General features: G+C 39.9%; 1 protein-coding gene across 1 annotated transcript in view; it reads right to left on the bottom strand.

The window, feature by feature from the left end:
- BPTF (bromodomain PHD finger transcription factor) overlaps positions 1 to 15548 on the bottom strand; it is a gene marked incomplete at its 5' end in the record, with an annotated part of 157205 nt that extends 141657 nt beyond the window's left edge. Inside the window, one exon of the mRNA XM_012001071.1 lies at positions 15530 to 15548. Coding sequence (XP_011856461.1) covers positions 15530 to 15548 — 19 coding nt within the window. The remainder of the gene's footprint in view (positions 1 to 15529) is intronic.

Below are 15548 nucleotides of genomic sequence, written 5' to 3'. Positions count from 1 at the left end.
ACATTTCTCTCAGTACTTTAAAGATGTTCTGCAGTTACTTGAATCGCTGAAAGGCTGAAAGTTGGGGACTGACTCTATCACATATATGTTTTATAGAAAGGTTCATTACTTTTATATCTTCATCGTGGACCATAGCCTTTATCATCACAAAATCTTTGTCTCATTTATGAGTTTTTAAATTTTGCTTTGAACCTAAACTTTTATAACTCCTTTCCATTTCCTACAATGTGGAGTTTATCTGGGACAGCACAGGAAGTTGGAAATACATAACTGGAGTTTCGAAGAGAGGTCTGAGAAGAAAAATTGATCTAGAAGTCATTGATATTTTGGTGGTAACTGAGTCAACTGATAATTAGGGGAAAGTTGGGGAAACTAAATGCTGAGGACTATCACACGTAAGAGGGATGTCTGAAGGAGGAATAACTGGTCAAGGAAATTGAGTCATGAGTGGCAACAGAAAATTTAAGAAGGATGTAGTGGCCAAAGGTAACATGCATGCATTGTATCTGTATGTAGATATATATATTTCAATGTATGTAGATAAATGTCTATGTATATATACAATGTATGCACATAGATATAACATATACTGAAAGTGTATATAGATACATATCTATATATATCTACATACATTGAAAGTGTATAAAGATATATACATACACATACATAAACACATATGTACAATTATAACATGGGGGTGCTAGAATAAAGAAACCTATATGGTTGCAATACTTTTATTTTACATCTTATTTAGAGGTAAAATGCTAACTCTAAGTAGATAGTTTAGGTACATATTTTGTAATTCCTACAGCAAAAACACAGTACAGATATAATCAAAAGCCAATTAATAAAACGTAACACTAAAAAATATTCAATTAGGCCTGGCACAGTGGCTCACGCCTGTAATCCCAGGACTCCGAGAGGCCAAAGTGCGTGGATCACAAGGTCAGGAGATCGAGATCATCCTGGCTAACATGGTGAAATCCCGTCTGTACTAAAAAATACAAAAAATTAGCCGGGCGTGGTGGTGGGCACCTGTAGTCTCAGCTACTCGGGAGGGTGGGACAGGAGAATGGCATGAACCCAGGAGGCACAGCTTGCAGTGAGCCGAGATCGCGCCACTGCACTCCAGCCTGGGCAGCAGAGTGAGACTCCATCTCAAAAAAAAACAAAATTCAATTAATCCAAAAGTAGGCAGACAAAAGAAAGAGAAGAAACCCCCCAAAAAAACAGATAATCAGAAAACAAATAATAAAATAGGAAACCTAAATCCAATAGTTATCAATCATATTAAACGTAAATGGTCCAAAACTTATTAATTAAAAGAGGCTGTCAGATTAAATTTAAAAGAAAAACAAACAAGAAACCATCTGAAAATATAATGATACAGCCAGGTATGGTGTCTCACGCCTGTAATCTCAGCATTTTGGGAGGCTGAGGTGGGTGGATTGCTTGAGCCCAGGAATTCAAGACCAGCCCGGGCAACATGGCAAAATCCCATCTTTATTTTTACAAATTAAAAAATAGATGAATATCATGATATATAGATTAAAAGCAAAAAGAAAAAGATATGTCATTCCATCACTAGTCAAAAAAAGTATTATATTACTAATATAAAATGCTAATTTTATATTAGTATTAAATAGTGGTATTTATTTACTTATTTTTATTATTATTGTTTTTTAAGATGGATTTTCGCTCTTGTTGCTCAGGCTGGAGTGCAATGGCGCGATCTCGACTCACCGCAACCTCTGCCTCCTGGGTTCAAGTCATTCTCCTGCCTCAGCCACCCGAGTAGCTGGGATTACAGGCATGTGCCACCACGACCAGCTAATTTTTTGTATTTTTAGTAGAGACAGGGTTTCACCATGTTGGTCAGGCTAGTCTCGAACTCCCGACTGCAGGTGATCCTCCAGCCTCAGCCTCCCGAAGTGCTGGCATGAGCCACCGCACCTAGCCTTACTATCTGACCTTTTACACACAAAGTCTGGCAAGCTCTGGGTTAGGCAAAGTTGTTAGATGAACTCCAAATATGTAAAAGAAAAAAAGTGATAAATTAGATAAATTAGACTTCATCAAAATTTAAAACTTATACTCCGGGAAAAAGACACTGTTAAGAGAATGAAACACAAGGCACAGATGGGGAGAAAATATATGTACATCACACAGCCTAACAAAGCACTTATATCTGAAATATATAAAGAACTCTTACTACTCAATAATAAGAAATTGGCCGGGCCATGGTGGCTCATGCCTGTAGTTCCAGCGCTTTGGGAGGCCGAGACAGGCGGGTTGCTTGAGCTCAGGAGTTCAAGACCAGCCTAGGAAACATGGTGAAAATTCAGCAATAAAGGTTTATCTTTATTGCTACTCAGCAATAAAGAAACTGCTGATACACACACCAACATGGATGAATCACAAATACATTAGGCACTGTACACGTACAAACTATTTAAAAATTAAAATACCTTTTTAAAAGTCAAACAGTACATGAAAAAAATATGATCAAGAGAGGTTCGCCGCAGGAATGCAAGGGTGGATCAATATTATAAAATCTAATATAATTCTATGAAAATACACCACTGCAATTAATATGTAGCATGCAGGAGAAAAACTATATGATCATCTTAAAAGATGCTAAGATGACATTTGACAAAATACAATAGCCGTATCTGATATTTTTTTCTAACTTAAACAGGGAAAAAAGAGAAATAGGTGAATATACTCAACATATTGAAGGTCTCAAACCAACAGTTAACCATGAAATAGTCACATCAGTTCCATTAAATTCGGAAAGCATACTAAGATGACTATCGTTATAACTAACATTTAACATTGTTTTGGAGATGCTACACAATGCAATTTGCTTCTTTTTCTTTTTTTTTTTTTAATCACCCAGGTTCCCATCAATGGTAGAGGGCAATGTAATTTGAAGAGAAAAAGGAGATATAAATATAAGAAAATCAGAGGTGTACATATGATTCATTTTCGCAGATGATACAACTTTATTCCTAGAATAAAATTATTCCAATCAAAGCAAAAGCTACAAGAAACAACTACAAAATTAATTTTTAAAATTCATTAGTTTTCATCTAGAAGCCCCAGGAGAGCAGGTATTTTTATAGACAAAGATAAAATAAGATTTCATGGCATAAGTGAAAATATTTAGCAAATGAATTGTACTTCATCCAATTTTGTAAAAAGTATATATGCACACATGTGCTGGACGCAGTGGCTCACGCCTGTAATCCCAACACTTTGGGAAGCCGAGGCGGGAGGACTGCCTGAGCTCAGGAGTTCGACACCAGCCTGGGCTGGTGAAACCGCATCTCTACTAAAAAAAATACAAAAAATTAGCCAGGTGTGGCAGCGAGCGCCTGTAGTCCCAGCTACTCAGAAGGCTGCGGCAAGAGAATCACTTGAACCTAAGAGGTGGAGGTTGCAGTGAGCCAAGATTGCGCCACTGCACTCCAGCCTGGGTGACAGAGCGATACTCCAGCTCAAATAAATAAATAAATAAAAGTATGTACGTACACATGTTCACACAAAGATGATTACCTAATGAGAGGAACCAAAATATTAATGTTCTGAGTTTTCTAAATTGTCTACATTACTTTCCTGATACAGGGGAAAAGCAAAAATAAAATTTAAAGGTTTTACCAAATTTTCAGAAGCATTATTTATAAAAGTCAAAGCTTTTTTCCTAAACTAATTACCGAAATCACAGACTAATGAATGTCAAGAGCTCAAAAATGGGGTGAACAAACTATGGCCAGCCACAGCCCGTTTTTGTAAATGAAGTTTTATTAGATCACAGCCATGCTCATTTGTTTACTTATTGTCTATGGCTGCTTTCATGCTACAAGGGCACAGATGAGCAGCTATGACAGAGCCAGGAGGCCTGCAAAACCTGAAATATTTACTAATTGGTAACCTAAGAACAAGTATGCCAATCCCTTGCCCATTAGATCATCGAGTCTATCCTATGCTGTACAGGTGAGTAAACTGAGGTCCACAGAAGAATGGTTTCTCTATGGTCCAAACTCAAGTTAAGTAAGAAGCAATGAAGAACTCCATTTCTACAGTACTTTCCACCACTTGGCCAGGAAACTCTCAAAACAGACATCCTGCCGTTTGGGAGGCAAACCTCAGGCTCTCATATCATATCGCAAATGAGTGTATTTGCCAATAAATTGATGAGAAGAGGACTTTGGGCCTAGTCAGTATCCAAGAACATCTGCTAAAGGTCTCAGCAAACCTCAGTAGATTCTAGAAAAAGTTAATTTAAAACCACACAGGCCAGGCACGGTGGCTCACGCCTGTAATCCCAAGCAATCTGGGAGGACAAGGTGGGCAGACTACCTGAGGTCAGGAGTTTCAGACCAGTCTGGCCAACATGGTGAAACCCCATCTCTACTAAAAATACAAAAAAAATGAGCCAGGTGTGGTGATGTGCGCCTTTAGTCACAGTTACTCAGGGGGCTGAGGCAGGGGAACTGCTTCAACCAGGGAGGTGGAGGTTGCAGTGAGCCAAGATCATGCCACTGCACTCCAGCCTGGGCGACAGAGGGAGACTCCATCTCAAAAAAAAAAATACCACATAAGCACAGACTAGGGAAGGCTTAAAAACAGATGTTGAGAGTATAATCTGGTTCAGTCTTTTAAATGGCACACACTATAACATAAAAATCCAATCCCACTCCTAGGAATCGACCCTACAGAAACACCAGTTTAAGTGGCTAAATGTACATCTCTAGCACATTTAGGACAGCACTGTCTGAAAAAGCAAAAACAGCCTGAATTCTCAATAGGTCTAGTTTTTTAAGGCAAATCAATATTATCAGCAAATGCAGTTATGTATTAATAAAGAGGGGGGCGCTTCATGTCTTTACCTTACAGAGGGTCCTAACCTGAGCAGGCAAATGTGTGACCCTTGCCATAAACAATCTCCACTGTTAGGTTTCTTCTGAGACACAGAGAAGATTCATAACTCACGCTATTAAGGCAATTAAGGAAAACCAATATACCTGGAAGCAGGTAATCTTCCAAGTTTACAGAGGATCAGAAATCCAATGCATTTCACCTGGATAATTCAGACTCAAAAGTTCAAATATGTATCTGAAATTACAGTAAAACCACTTTAAAACTTTTTATTCTTTGCACAGCACTTTGAAAGCACAGCACAGTCATAAGGTGGAGAAATGAGTAACTTACTGAATAAGACTTTAAGAAGTGTGTGAAATAATTTTAAAGTCTACAAAAACAGGGAAAAGTGTACTTTCTGTCTATTTGATCTCTTGACTACTGTGACAAGAGTGTTGAAGTCTACAATATTGTTAAGGATTTGTCTGTTTCTCCTTGGAGTTTTATCAGTCCTCATGTACCTCATAAACCTTTAGAAAGAATTGTTTTAGGATGGGCTGTCATTCACTATATTAAATATTGGACCATCTCTTGAGACAAGTATCTATGCAAGAATTAGAAAGGCAAAAGGACAAGAGAAATTCCACACAGATTAATACATGCATTTCTGAAATACTTTTTTAACTTCCATAAATAGAATATACTATATACTATACACAGACCTCAAAAGAGGCACTATGAACATGCTGAAATCAAGCAGGAAGCCATATTTCTAGTAAAATATATAAACTGCATCTACTGACCATTGCCATTTGGTATGAATCACATGGCCACGCCATTTCCCAAGTGTGTGAATTACAGAACATATCCATGAGTAGAGAGGAGTCTAAGAATAACTTTCTTAGCAAATCTCAAGGGGGTTCCACAGATAAATAATTTGGCCAGTGACTCCTGAGAAAGAGATTTTATACAGGAGAACCCAGACACACTAGGACATACTAACATCTCACAATTCAGTTTGTATATCAGCTTTTACACTTTTATAACACTGAAATTCTCTGAATTATCACATTTAATTTCTCAACCAAAAGTCTCTGAATCCTAATCCTTCCTTCTCTTCCGGCCTATATATATAACTTTTAGCTTAACTTTACCAGGACTGCGGCAGATTTTCTAATCACATGTTAACTGCCTCTTCACCCTACCACAAGAACAACAAATAATGGAAAGTCATCTCACACATGACCCCAAATCTTGTTGCAGAAAAGCAATACCATCACATACACAAATAACGCGGGGCCCAGAGTCTCCACAAAGGAGAACCTCACTCAGCCAGACCACTGGGGCTACCCAAGTTGTGCAGGATTAGGGCAAGTAAAAGGCTAGAGAAAAAGAGATGTTAGGTAAATTCTCACTGGTCTAACACAGGCAGACTGCCTACAATGAGTCCTGGGGAACTTTCTGCAATGATATGAAATGCCCCAAATGCTCTACATCTGTGTGGTGCAATACACGTGGCTACAGAGCACTTGAAATGAACATATAATAGCTAGTGCCACTGGAGAAACTGAAGTTTTCATTTCACTTAAATTTTTTTTTAAAGAGATGGGTTCTCACTCTGTCACCCAGGCTGGAGTGTGGTGGCATGGTCCATAGCTGACTAGGGCCTCAAACTCCTGGGCTCAAGCAAACCTCCCACCTCAGCCTCCCAATTAGGTAGGACTACAGGCATGTCATCCTATGCCCAACTACTTTAATTCTTTCGCAAAGACAGTGTCTTACCATGCTGCTCAGGCTGGTCTTGAACTGCTGCCTTAAGTGATCTTCCCACCTCAGCTTCCCAAAGTATTGGGACTACAGGTGTCAGCCACCACGCCTGGCCTACTTAGTTTTAATTACTTTAACTCTCTACATGTGGCTAGTGGCTACCATACTGGACAGTACAGAGGGTGAAAAGAATCCACAGGCTTTCTTTGACTCGTCATTCAGCTCCACAATTACCTGTGCTGCCTACTGCATTCAAGAGATTGAACCAGGCACTACAGAGACTGAATGAGACTGTCCCTGCCCAAACTAGGTTGTAATGAAGGGCCAGATCATCAAAAGCCCATTTCAGTTTCATGTCTTAACAGATAAAGATATAGATAAAGGGGTTACATAATTAAGAGGATAAAGGGATCCTTCCTAAAGATTTATGGACTTTAGGAAGGAGCCTCAAAATACATGAATACAGAGCCTCAAAATACCTGAAGATTGCTAGAACTTCAAGGAGAAACAGACAAATCCTTCACAATAGCTGTAGACTTCAACACTTCTCTTAGTAATCAACAGAACAAGTAGAAAGTCAGACAGATCGTAATAACACTATCAACCAACTTGACCTAATTGACATTTATGCAATAATCCACCCCACAAGAGCAGAATACAAAATTCTTTTCAAGTACATACGGAACATTCAAAATTTTGGGGTGCAAAACAAACCTCTAAAAATGTTTTATAAAATTAAAGTCATACAAAGTATGCTCTGAACAAAATGAAGTTAAATTAGAATCAGTAACAGAAAGATACCTTAAAAATCCCCAAATATTTGGAAACCAAAGCAATTAATGCACAAGGTCCTGGAGGTTAAGGGAGTGGGAAACAAAGGAACTTAGCCCCACCTGGCGGTAAAGGGAATGGTGATCTGAGAAGGCAGGCTGGAGAAGGTGATAGATAGGTGACTAGGAGTTAGGTATGTGAGAACTACAAAGAAATCAGTATTACTATATCCATTCGAGATGGAGAAGAAATAAGGAGTGAATAAGGAAAAGAGAAATAAGGGAGACTCAGAAGTCAGTTTATCCTTGAATCCTTTTCTCCCACTCACAACATCCCAGCCTAACCAATCTATCACCAAGGATTCATTCTAACTCCTGAATTACTTTCTTCCAGGCGCGGTGGTTCACACCTGTAATCCCAACACTTTGGGAGGCCAAGGCAGGTGGATCACTTGAGGTCAGAATTTCAAGACAAGTCTGGCCAACATAGTGAAACTCTCTTCTACTAAAAATACAAAAATTAGCCAGGCATGGTGGTGCACACCTGTAGTCCCAGCTACTCAGGAGGCTGAGACAGGAGAATCTCTTGAACCCAGAAGGCAGAGGTTGCAGTGAGCCAAGATCATGCCACTGCACTCCAGCCTGGGCGACAGAGACTCTGTCTCAAAAAAAAAAAAAAGAAAGAAATTAAAATTGAATTTGCAATAATCCAGCAAATAATCCTAGTTATATACCTAAGAGAAATGAAAACATATGTATAGACAAAAACATGTACACGAATGTGCTCAGCAGCATTATTCCTAATGGCCAAAAAGTGGAAACAGTTCAAATGTCCATGAACTTAAGAAATGGATAAGCAAAACATGGTCTCTGGGCACAGAGATGTGTGCCTGTAATCCTAGCTACTCTGGAGGCTGGAAGCCTGAGGCAGGAAGATTGCGTGAGTCCAGGAGTTTGAGGTCAGCCTGGGCAACACTGCAAGACCCTGTCTCCATAAAAATAAAAAATAAAAAAAAGAAGTGGTATAGCCATACAATGAAGTGCTATTCAAATATAGGACTGATGCCGGGCGCAGTGGCTCACACCTGAAATCCCAGCACTTTGGGAGGCCGAGGTGGGCGGATCACGAGGTCAGGAGATCGAGACCATCCTGGCTAACACCATGAAACCCCATTTCTACTAAAAATACAAAAATTAGCCGGGCGTGTGGTGGGCGCCTGTAGTCCCAGCTACTCGGAAGGCTGAGACAGGAGAATGGTGTGAACCCGGGAGGTGGAGCCTACAGTGAGCCAAGATCGCACCATTGCACTCCGGCCTGGGCGACAGAGCAAGATTCCGCCTCAAAAAAAGTAAAATAAAATAAAATAAAATAAAATAAATATATATACACATACATATATATAGTACTGACACATGTTAAGATATGTATAAACCTTGAAAACATTAGGCTAAATGACAGAAGCCATATATTATCATAGTATATTATTCCACTTATTAAGAAATGTCCATAAGAGGCAAATCAGGCTGGGCGCCGTGGCTCACGCCTGTAATCTCAGCACTTTGGGAGGCTGAGGTGGGTGGATTACAAGGTCAGGAGTTCGAGACCGGCCTGGCCAACATGGTGAAACCCTGTTTCTATGAAAAAAAAAACAAAAAAATTAGCCAGGTGTACTGGTGGGCACCTGTAATCCCAGCTACAAATCGACAAAGAATAAAAGCAGATTAGTGGCTGCCAGGGACGAGCAGGAGGGAGGTGAAGAATAGGGAGTGACTGCTATAGGTATGGGCTTCTTCTGAGGGGGCATAAAAACATGCTGGAATTAAGCAGTGTTAATGGTTGCACGACTCTATCAATATACTAAAAAAGCCACTAAATTATATACTTTACAAGGGTACATTTTATAATATGTAAATTACATCTCCATGAAGCTGTTACCTTTTAAAAACTGAATTTTCATAAATATTGCTTGAAAATCATTCAGCAATTTAGAAGATGTCCAATAAATGTTAGCTATTACTGTCACTATTTTTAAATTGTGACAATCACAAATTAATATTTGAATATAGCTTACTATCTAGAAAAACATAAAAATTTTAGATATATACCAGCAGACGAAACAATTAAAACATTATAATTATATTTAATTACATGCATTTTAATTATTTCTATATGGTCACTTTCTATCTTTTAAAGTGCATTTTGATGTATATATATATTTTTTTATTTTAGTTAAGAAACATGCTGCCTCCTGAGGCTTGTCATTTTAAAAACCCAAAAGCATGAAAAAAATTAGAGGCCGGGTGCAGCAGCTCACGCCTGAAATCCCAGCACTTTGGGAGGCCAAGGCGGGCGGATCACAAGGTCAGAAGCTTGAGACCAGCCTGGCCAATATGGTGAAACCCTGTCTCTACTAAACACACAAAAATTAGACAGGCATGGTGGCAGGCGCCTGTAGTCCCAGCTACTCGGGAGGCTGAGGCAGGAGAATCGCTTGAACCCGGGAGGTGGAGGCTGCAGTGAGCTAAGATTATGCCACTGCGCTCCAGCCTGGGTGACAGACTGAGACTCTGTCTCATAAATAAATAAATAAATAAATAAATAAATAAATAAAATTGGAATAATGAGTGTCAGCGTTAAGCTAGTGCTGAGATGATAACCACTGTAAGCAGGCACTCAAAGAGAAGGAAGACCAAGGTGCAAACAGGACTCAGGGAAGATCTCCCAGGAAGAGGGATTCAAGTCTGGCTAAGGAGTAGGAAGGGAAAAGGGCATCAGCTAGGATTTGCTCCTGTGTCACCCAGATTACTACTTGCCCACCATGACTACCACTCTCTCACCCCCATGTCTCCACCATTAAGGGTCTTTAGTCAAAGGGAAGACACAGGGTCTTGAGGAGTGAGGAAAGGAGAACCTAACAGAAGAGACCAGAGCTCCTGGTCTTAACATCCCCAGTCCTGATATGCATGTTTCAATACAAACTTCCAAACACACCCATGGGTGAGCAGAAGAATAGATAAGCACGAACTGTGTGCAAGACTACTTACTAATGCATACCTAGGACACGCCTCTCTACTACTCACAAATCATATTGCCCAACTTTTTCGTAACCCTTTTGGCTCTCATTTTGTTTAATTCTCATGTTTAACCTCTTGAGGTGCTGATACCTGAAACAAGATGTCATTAACTTCCCTTATAATCTTGACCTCCCTACTGTTGTACTGAAAGTGCTACCATTCTTAGGGAGGCATATGTAATGCATTCCTCTCTCTACACATCTATGTGTCAAGGCCTGAAGAACTCTAAAGTACCTCCTGGACAGGTCTTCCATCCAGGGCTACAAAACCCACCAGCTATCTCGTCCTTGGCAATCCATCCCGCAGCAGAGAATCTAAGCTAAACTTCGTGGCATCCCTCTGAAATCATGCCCTGCTCTTTCAAGATCTTCCGGTCATCCCAATACCCAAAATTAAACAAATCTGAAATAGATTTGAAAGAGAGAGAGCTCCAGGCCATTTCCTCAGTAATTCCCTCAATTTGGGAGAAAGGGCTACAGCAGTGGTTCAACAGCATCTCTGTGATTTGATGTGGTTCTGTTTCACGTTTGTGCATGGTGCTGCTGGGAATACAGCGTATCTCCTCGGGGTGTTTAGGAGTGAAAAAGGCCTGAGGATCACGATCTAGCGCAATCCTTATTCTACAGAAGAGGGGGAAAGTACAGTTGCTATAGCCTGATCCTCTAAGTACTGCCCAACACAGCATACAAAGGAGCTTTGGTTTATTTCCTGTTCACACACTCAGGCTCTTGCTAAACTGAGTTACTTGAGACTGCCCACACTTTACTATCAGTGCCTGCTGCTCCCTCCCGCTCCCTCCCTCTCCCTCCCTCCATCTGCCTGTCCTTACTCTCCACATGCCCATCCAGGAAGCCTATGCCCACACCAATCCCCTTAAACAGGGTATATAATCTCGCCCTCCTTTAAATGTCTACTGCACTTTGTAACTCGCATGTAGCAATCAGAAATTATACTGCAAAGATATTAAGTTGGCACTGGTGGGAATAATATTGTCAAACCAGTGACAAATTCTGTTTGAAGTAAATCTATGGTTCATTCATGGCATCTCTGCCACTGATCTCCATTGTCACAATCCTTAGAGGACATAAATCGCTAACTCTCCCAGGATAACACCAGGGCTTTTGTTTTATTAAGTTATCGGGGGTTCCAAGTTTTAAAATTCCAGTAAGTATTCTCAGAAGTCTCACACGAGACTGAGACTGAAACACAAGAATCATTCTGTTTTAAATATAATTTCTTAAAATTAGCAAATGCTTAATTTCAAAGTGCTGTCAGAACTTTACCAAATGCCTATTGAAAACACTTCCTATACAATCCTTCTCATTATACTGGCAATGTCATAAAACCTATAAGCTGAAGTAATTCTAAATTTAAAAAGTAAAAATGAATTAAAGCATTATTCAGTCATATGCCTTTAGCTTAAGCAAAACTAGGTGATTTCAATTTTATACTACAAAGTTGCCATCCTTACATTTTTTTCCATAAAAGGAAAACAATCTTCAATGAATAAACCTTTCATGACTTTAGTAATGTCAACGAATGTCTTTGCATTAAGTTATATTACCTACAAAATACTGAGTTATTTCTTATATTAGGAGTGAGCTATTTATGATGTTAGGAATGTCACATGTCAGTACTTAAACCAACACTGTAAACTATAAAAATTAATCAAATTACTCTAAATCACCAATAAAGTAAATTCCTCTTTCAGCCTTCACAGTACAACAGGATTCAAATTCATCATACTTCTTGATGTGTTATTTGGATATCTTAAACCAGTTCTAAAACTTTTTTTCCTGTATCTACACATTTACCTGACAGCCTTCCTCCAGGAAGTACAGACTATAAAACCAATGAAACTGGTACTTAGCCTAAACAACTCACTGTCATGCGTTGTTACTCATTCGAGGCAAGTGGGCATGTTCTGAAAGTTTAGAACTCAAAATGTCACTCACATCCGGGGGGTGGGGGGTAGGGAGAGGGGGGTGTGGGGAGGGAACTCAGAGGGCGGGTCAATAAATGCAGCAATCCACCATGGCACACGTATATACCTATGCAACAAATGTTCTGCACATGTATCCCTTTTTTTTTTTTTTTTTTAACAAGAGATAAGGAAAAAAAAGTCACACCCATTTTACCATAATCTTAAGAAATAATGTGCTGCAAAAGGTAAAACATCCAAACTAACATCACAGTCAATAAAGGAAAACGCCTAACAAGCAATATGAAATAGTAACTCAAAAACAAAGTAACTCTTGCAATGAAAAACATTCACTGAAAAAAAAAGAAAAACATTCACTGATCAAATTGTCCATCAAAACCCAATTAAAAAAACAGACACACAAAAAAAACCCAATTAGATCAATTTTTAGTTTCCTAAATCCAAAGTATTTAGTGGTTATGACACCCACTGTAGAATGATCAAAACTTCATCTATTACAAGTTCACATCTACTAACAATTTATCCAACCAATCTTTGATGAACCTCTGCTATGTGCAAAACACTGTTACAGGAGCTGCAGGGGTTGAATAAGCTCAATACCTATCTCCAGTTAATAATTTCATATAAGGATAAGACAAGTAGACACATGGTAGGCTACAAGTGTCATTAAGAAAAACAAACTGTCAGGCCAGGCACCATGGCTCATGCCTGTAATCCCAGCACTTTGGGAGGCCGAGGCGGGCGGATCAACTGAGGTCGGGAGTTCAAGACCAGCCTGATCAACACGGAGAAACCCTGTCTTTACTAAAAACACAAAATTAGCTGGGCGTGGTGGTATATGCCTGTAATCCCAGCTACTCGGGAGGCAGCTGGGATCCCAGCTACTCGGGAGGCAGGAGAATCGCTTGAACCCAGGAGGTGGAAGTTGCAGTGAGCCAAGATTGTGCCATTGCACTCCAGCCTGGGCAACAAGAACAAGAGCAAAACTCCTTCTCAAAAAAAGAAAAACAAAATGTCACAAAAGTATCAAAAGTAAACACATTTTATTAAAAGACACCTAGCTACAAATGGTAATTTAAGTCAGCATATGAACAGTCTTCAATCTTAAATATTATTTGATAGGCCTTCAAATGGGACTTAAAGTTAGCTGAACTGCCCTGCCAAAATGTCTCAGCTCTTTCTAACCAGAAAAAAACTTCCTCCAGGGGTGTATGCAATTCAGTCTCCATATTTCAATTACCAGCTCTGGGTACAAAGAAGACCAACATGTGAAGTACAGTAAAAATTATTACTATAAAAGACGCACTAGGCTGGGCGCGATGGCTCACACCTGTAGTCCCAGCACTTTGGGAGGTCGAGATGGGCAGATCACGAGGTCAAGAGTTTGAGACCAGCCTGGCCAACATGGTGAAACCCCATCTCTACTAAAAATACAAAAATTAGCCGAGTGTACTTGTGGGTGCCTTAATCCCAGCTGTGGGAGGCTGAGGCAGGAGAATCGCTTGAGTCTGGAAGGCAGAGGTTGCAGTGAGCCGAGATCGGGACACTGCACTCCAGCCTGGGTGACAGAGCAACTCCCTCTCAAAAAAAAAAAAAAAAAAAAGTACTCCTACAGCCTCCCCCAGACAAGACTGGCAACGATTCTGACCATCGGGCAAAAGAAATGACCTTTTTTCAGTTTGTGTTAGTTAGAACAACCTATGTGGGTTTACATTTGGCTTAATACTACCCTACTTCTCCAATAAGTATTTAAGCATTTATTAAAATCAGAAACTTTTCAAGTTAACCACTTCTACTACAGTAGTCTCTCTAAGAAAGACATGACACACCTTACTTCAAGGAAAAAAAGGTCTTTTTTCCTCACAAATATTTTCTCATAAACTTTATTTTTTAAATGCTTTTAAAACCAGATTCTAATTTAATTAATCTAGATTTGCAAAATTATAAAGGAAAGGTCTTGCCGGTTGCTGCTTTGGTTAATTTCACAATTTAGTAAATTGCAACTACGTACAAAGCAGCCTTTTGCGGGGGTCGGGGGTGTTTAACAAAATGCATCTCAGCACCAGCCTAGAGAAACTTTCTGTGAGAAAACAGAAGAGGGGTTACCATGGAGAAATTCATTACGGATTTCAGGAGGGCTTTTCCCTCAGAAATAGAGTCAAAAGAAAAAGTCGTCGTGTAATAAATCTGATACTGACGCTGTGTGACTTAGAAGTTGGTCCAAAAGTTCATCTTCGGCAACCATGTCTAGATGATCAACTACACATCTTCTGCAACAGGTGACACGAAACTACATTTCCCAAGCAACGCAAAGCGATTAAATGAGTTAAGACGCGCGTTCCTGAGGTTTTGTACTTTTATTTTTGATTTAACCAAAATAATTCTGAATCGGATGAATTCCCAAATTTGGTTAGGTCTTATTTGGCTTTCTGCTTTGCTTGATAATCAGCCATTTACCAACAACTGTTGCACGGGCCCATTAGCACTCGAAGAATAAAAACAAACACACAGGACCAGATAAGGTTCCCCTACTAACCCAAATGATCCGTTTCCTTAACACAATTTTAAAACCACAGCTAGGGGTGTGAAAATCCATTTGTGTGTGTGTGTGTTTGTGTGCCACAATCTGTCCAAATCCTTAATTCCCTTTTAAGTAACAGATATATAATAAAAATCTGAAAGAAACCACATTAGAAATGCAAAGAGGTTTGCAAAACAAGAGGCTTCTTTCATTCCAGAAAACCACACCAAAACAAGGGGAGAAAAATGAATGCAATGGATATGTGTTTGCCAAAGTTTCAATCCTGCCCGGTGGAGACACTGCACTGGCACAAATTTTGAAGAGGAAAAAGAGGGGGTGGGGGGGGAGAGAGCGAGCGAGGGAGTGTGGCCTGCAAACTGCAACAATGCAATCTCCATTTTGAACAATGCGCCTCTTTCCTCTTGTAAATCTAGTTTTTTGCCACTTGATGTGCCGTCGCATTTCCCCTCCGTTTGGGGGGGAGGCGGGGTTGGGGGGAGATCGGAGCAGGATGCACAGCACACGAGTGAGCAAGGGGGGAGGACAGAGGAGGTGGGGAAGGAGTCTGCAGCAACTGGGCTGGGTGGGTACCTGGAGTGCTGCTGTAGGT

Source organism: Mandrillus leucophaeus, unplaced genomic scaffold (assembly GCF_000951045.1).
Source record: "Mandrillus leucophaeus isolate KB7577 unplaced genomic scaffold, Mleu.le_1.0 Scaffold1, whole genome shotgun sequence".
In the NCBI taxonomy this organism is placed as follows: Eukaryota; Metazoa; Chordata; class Mammalia; order Primates; family Cercopithecidae; genus Mandrillus; species Mandrillus leucophaeus.
The sequence above is the reverse complement of the archived record's forward strand: the minus strand, read 5'-3'. Positions and strand labels throughout refer to the sequence as shown.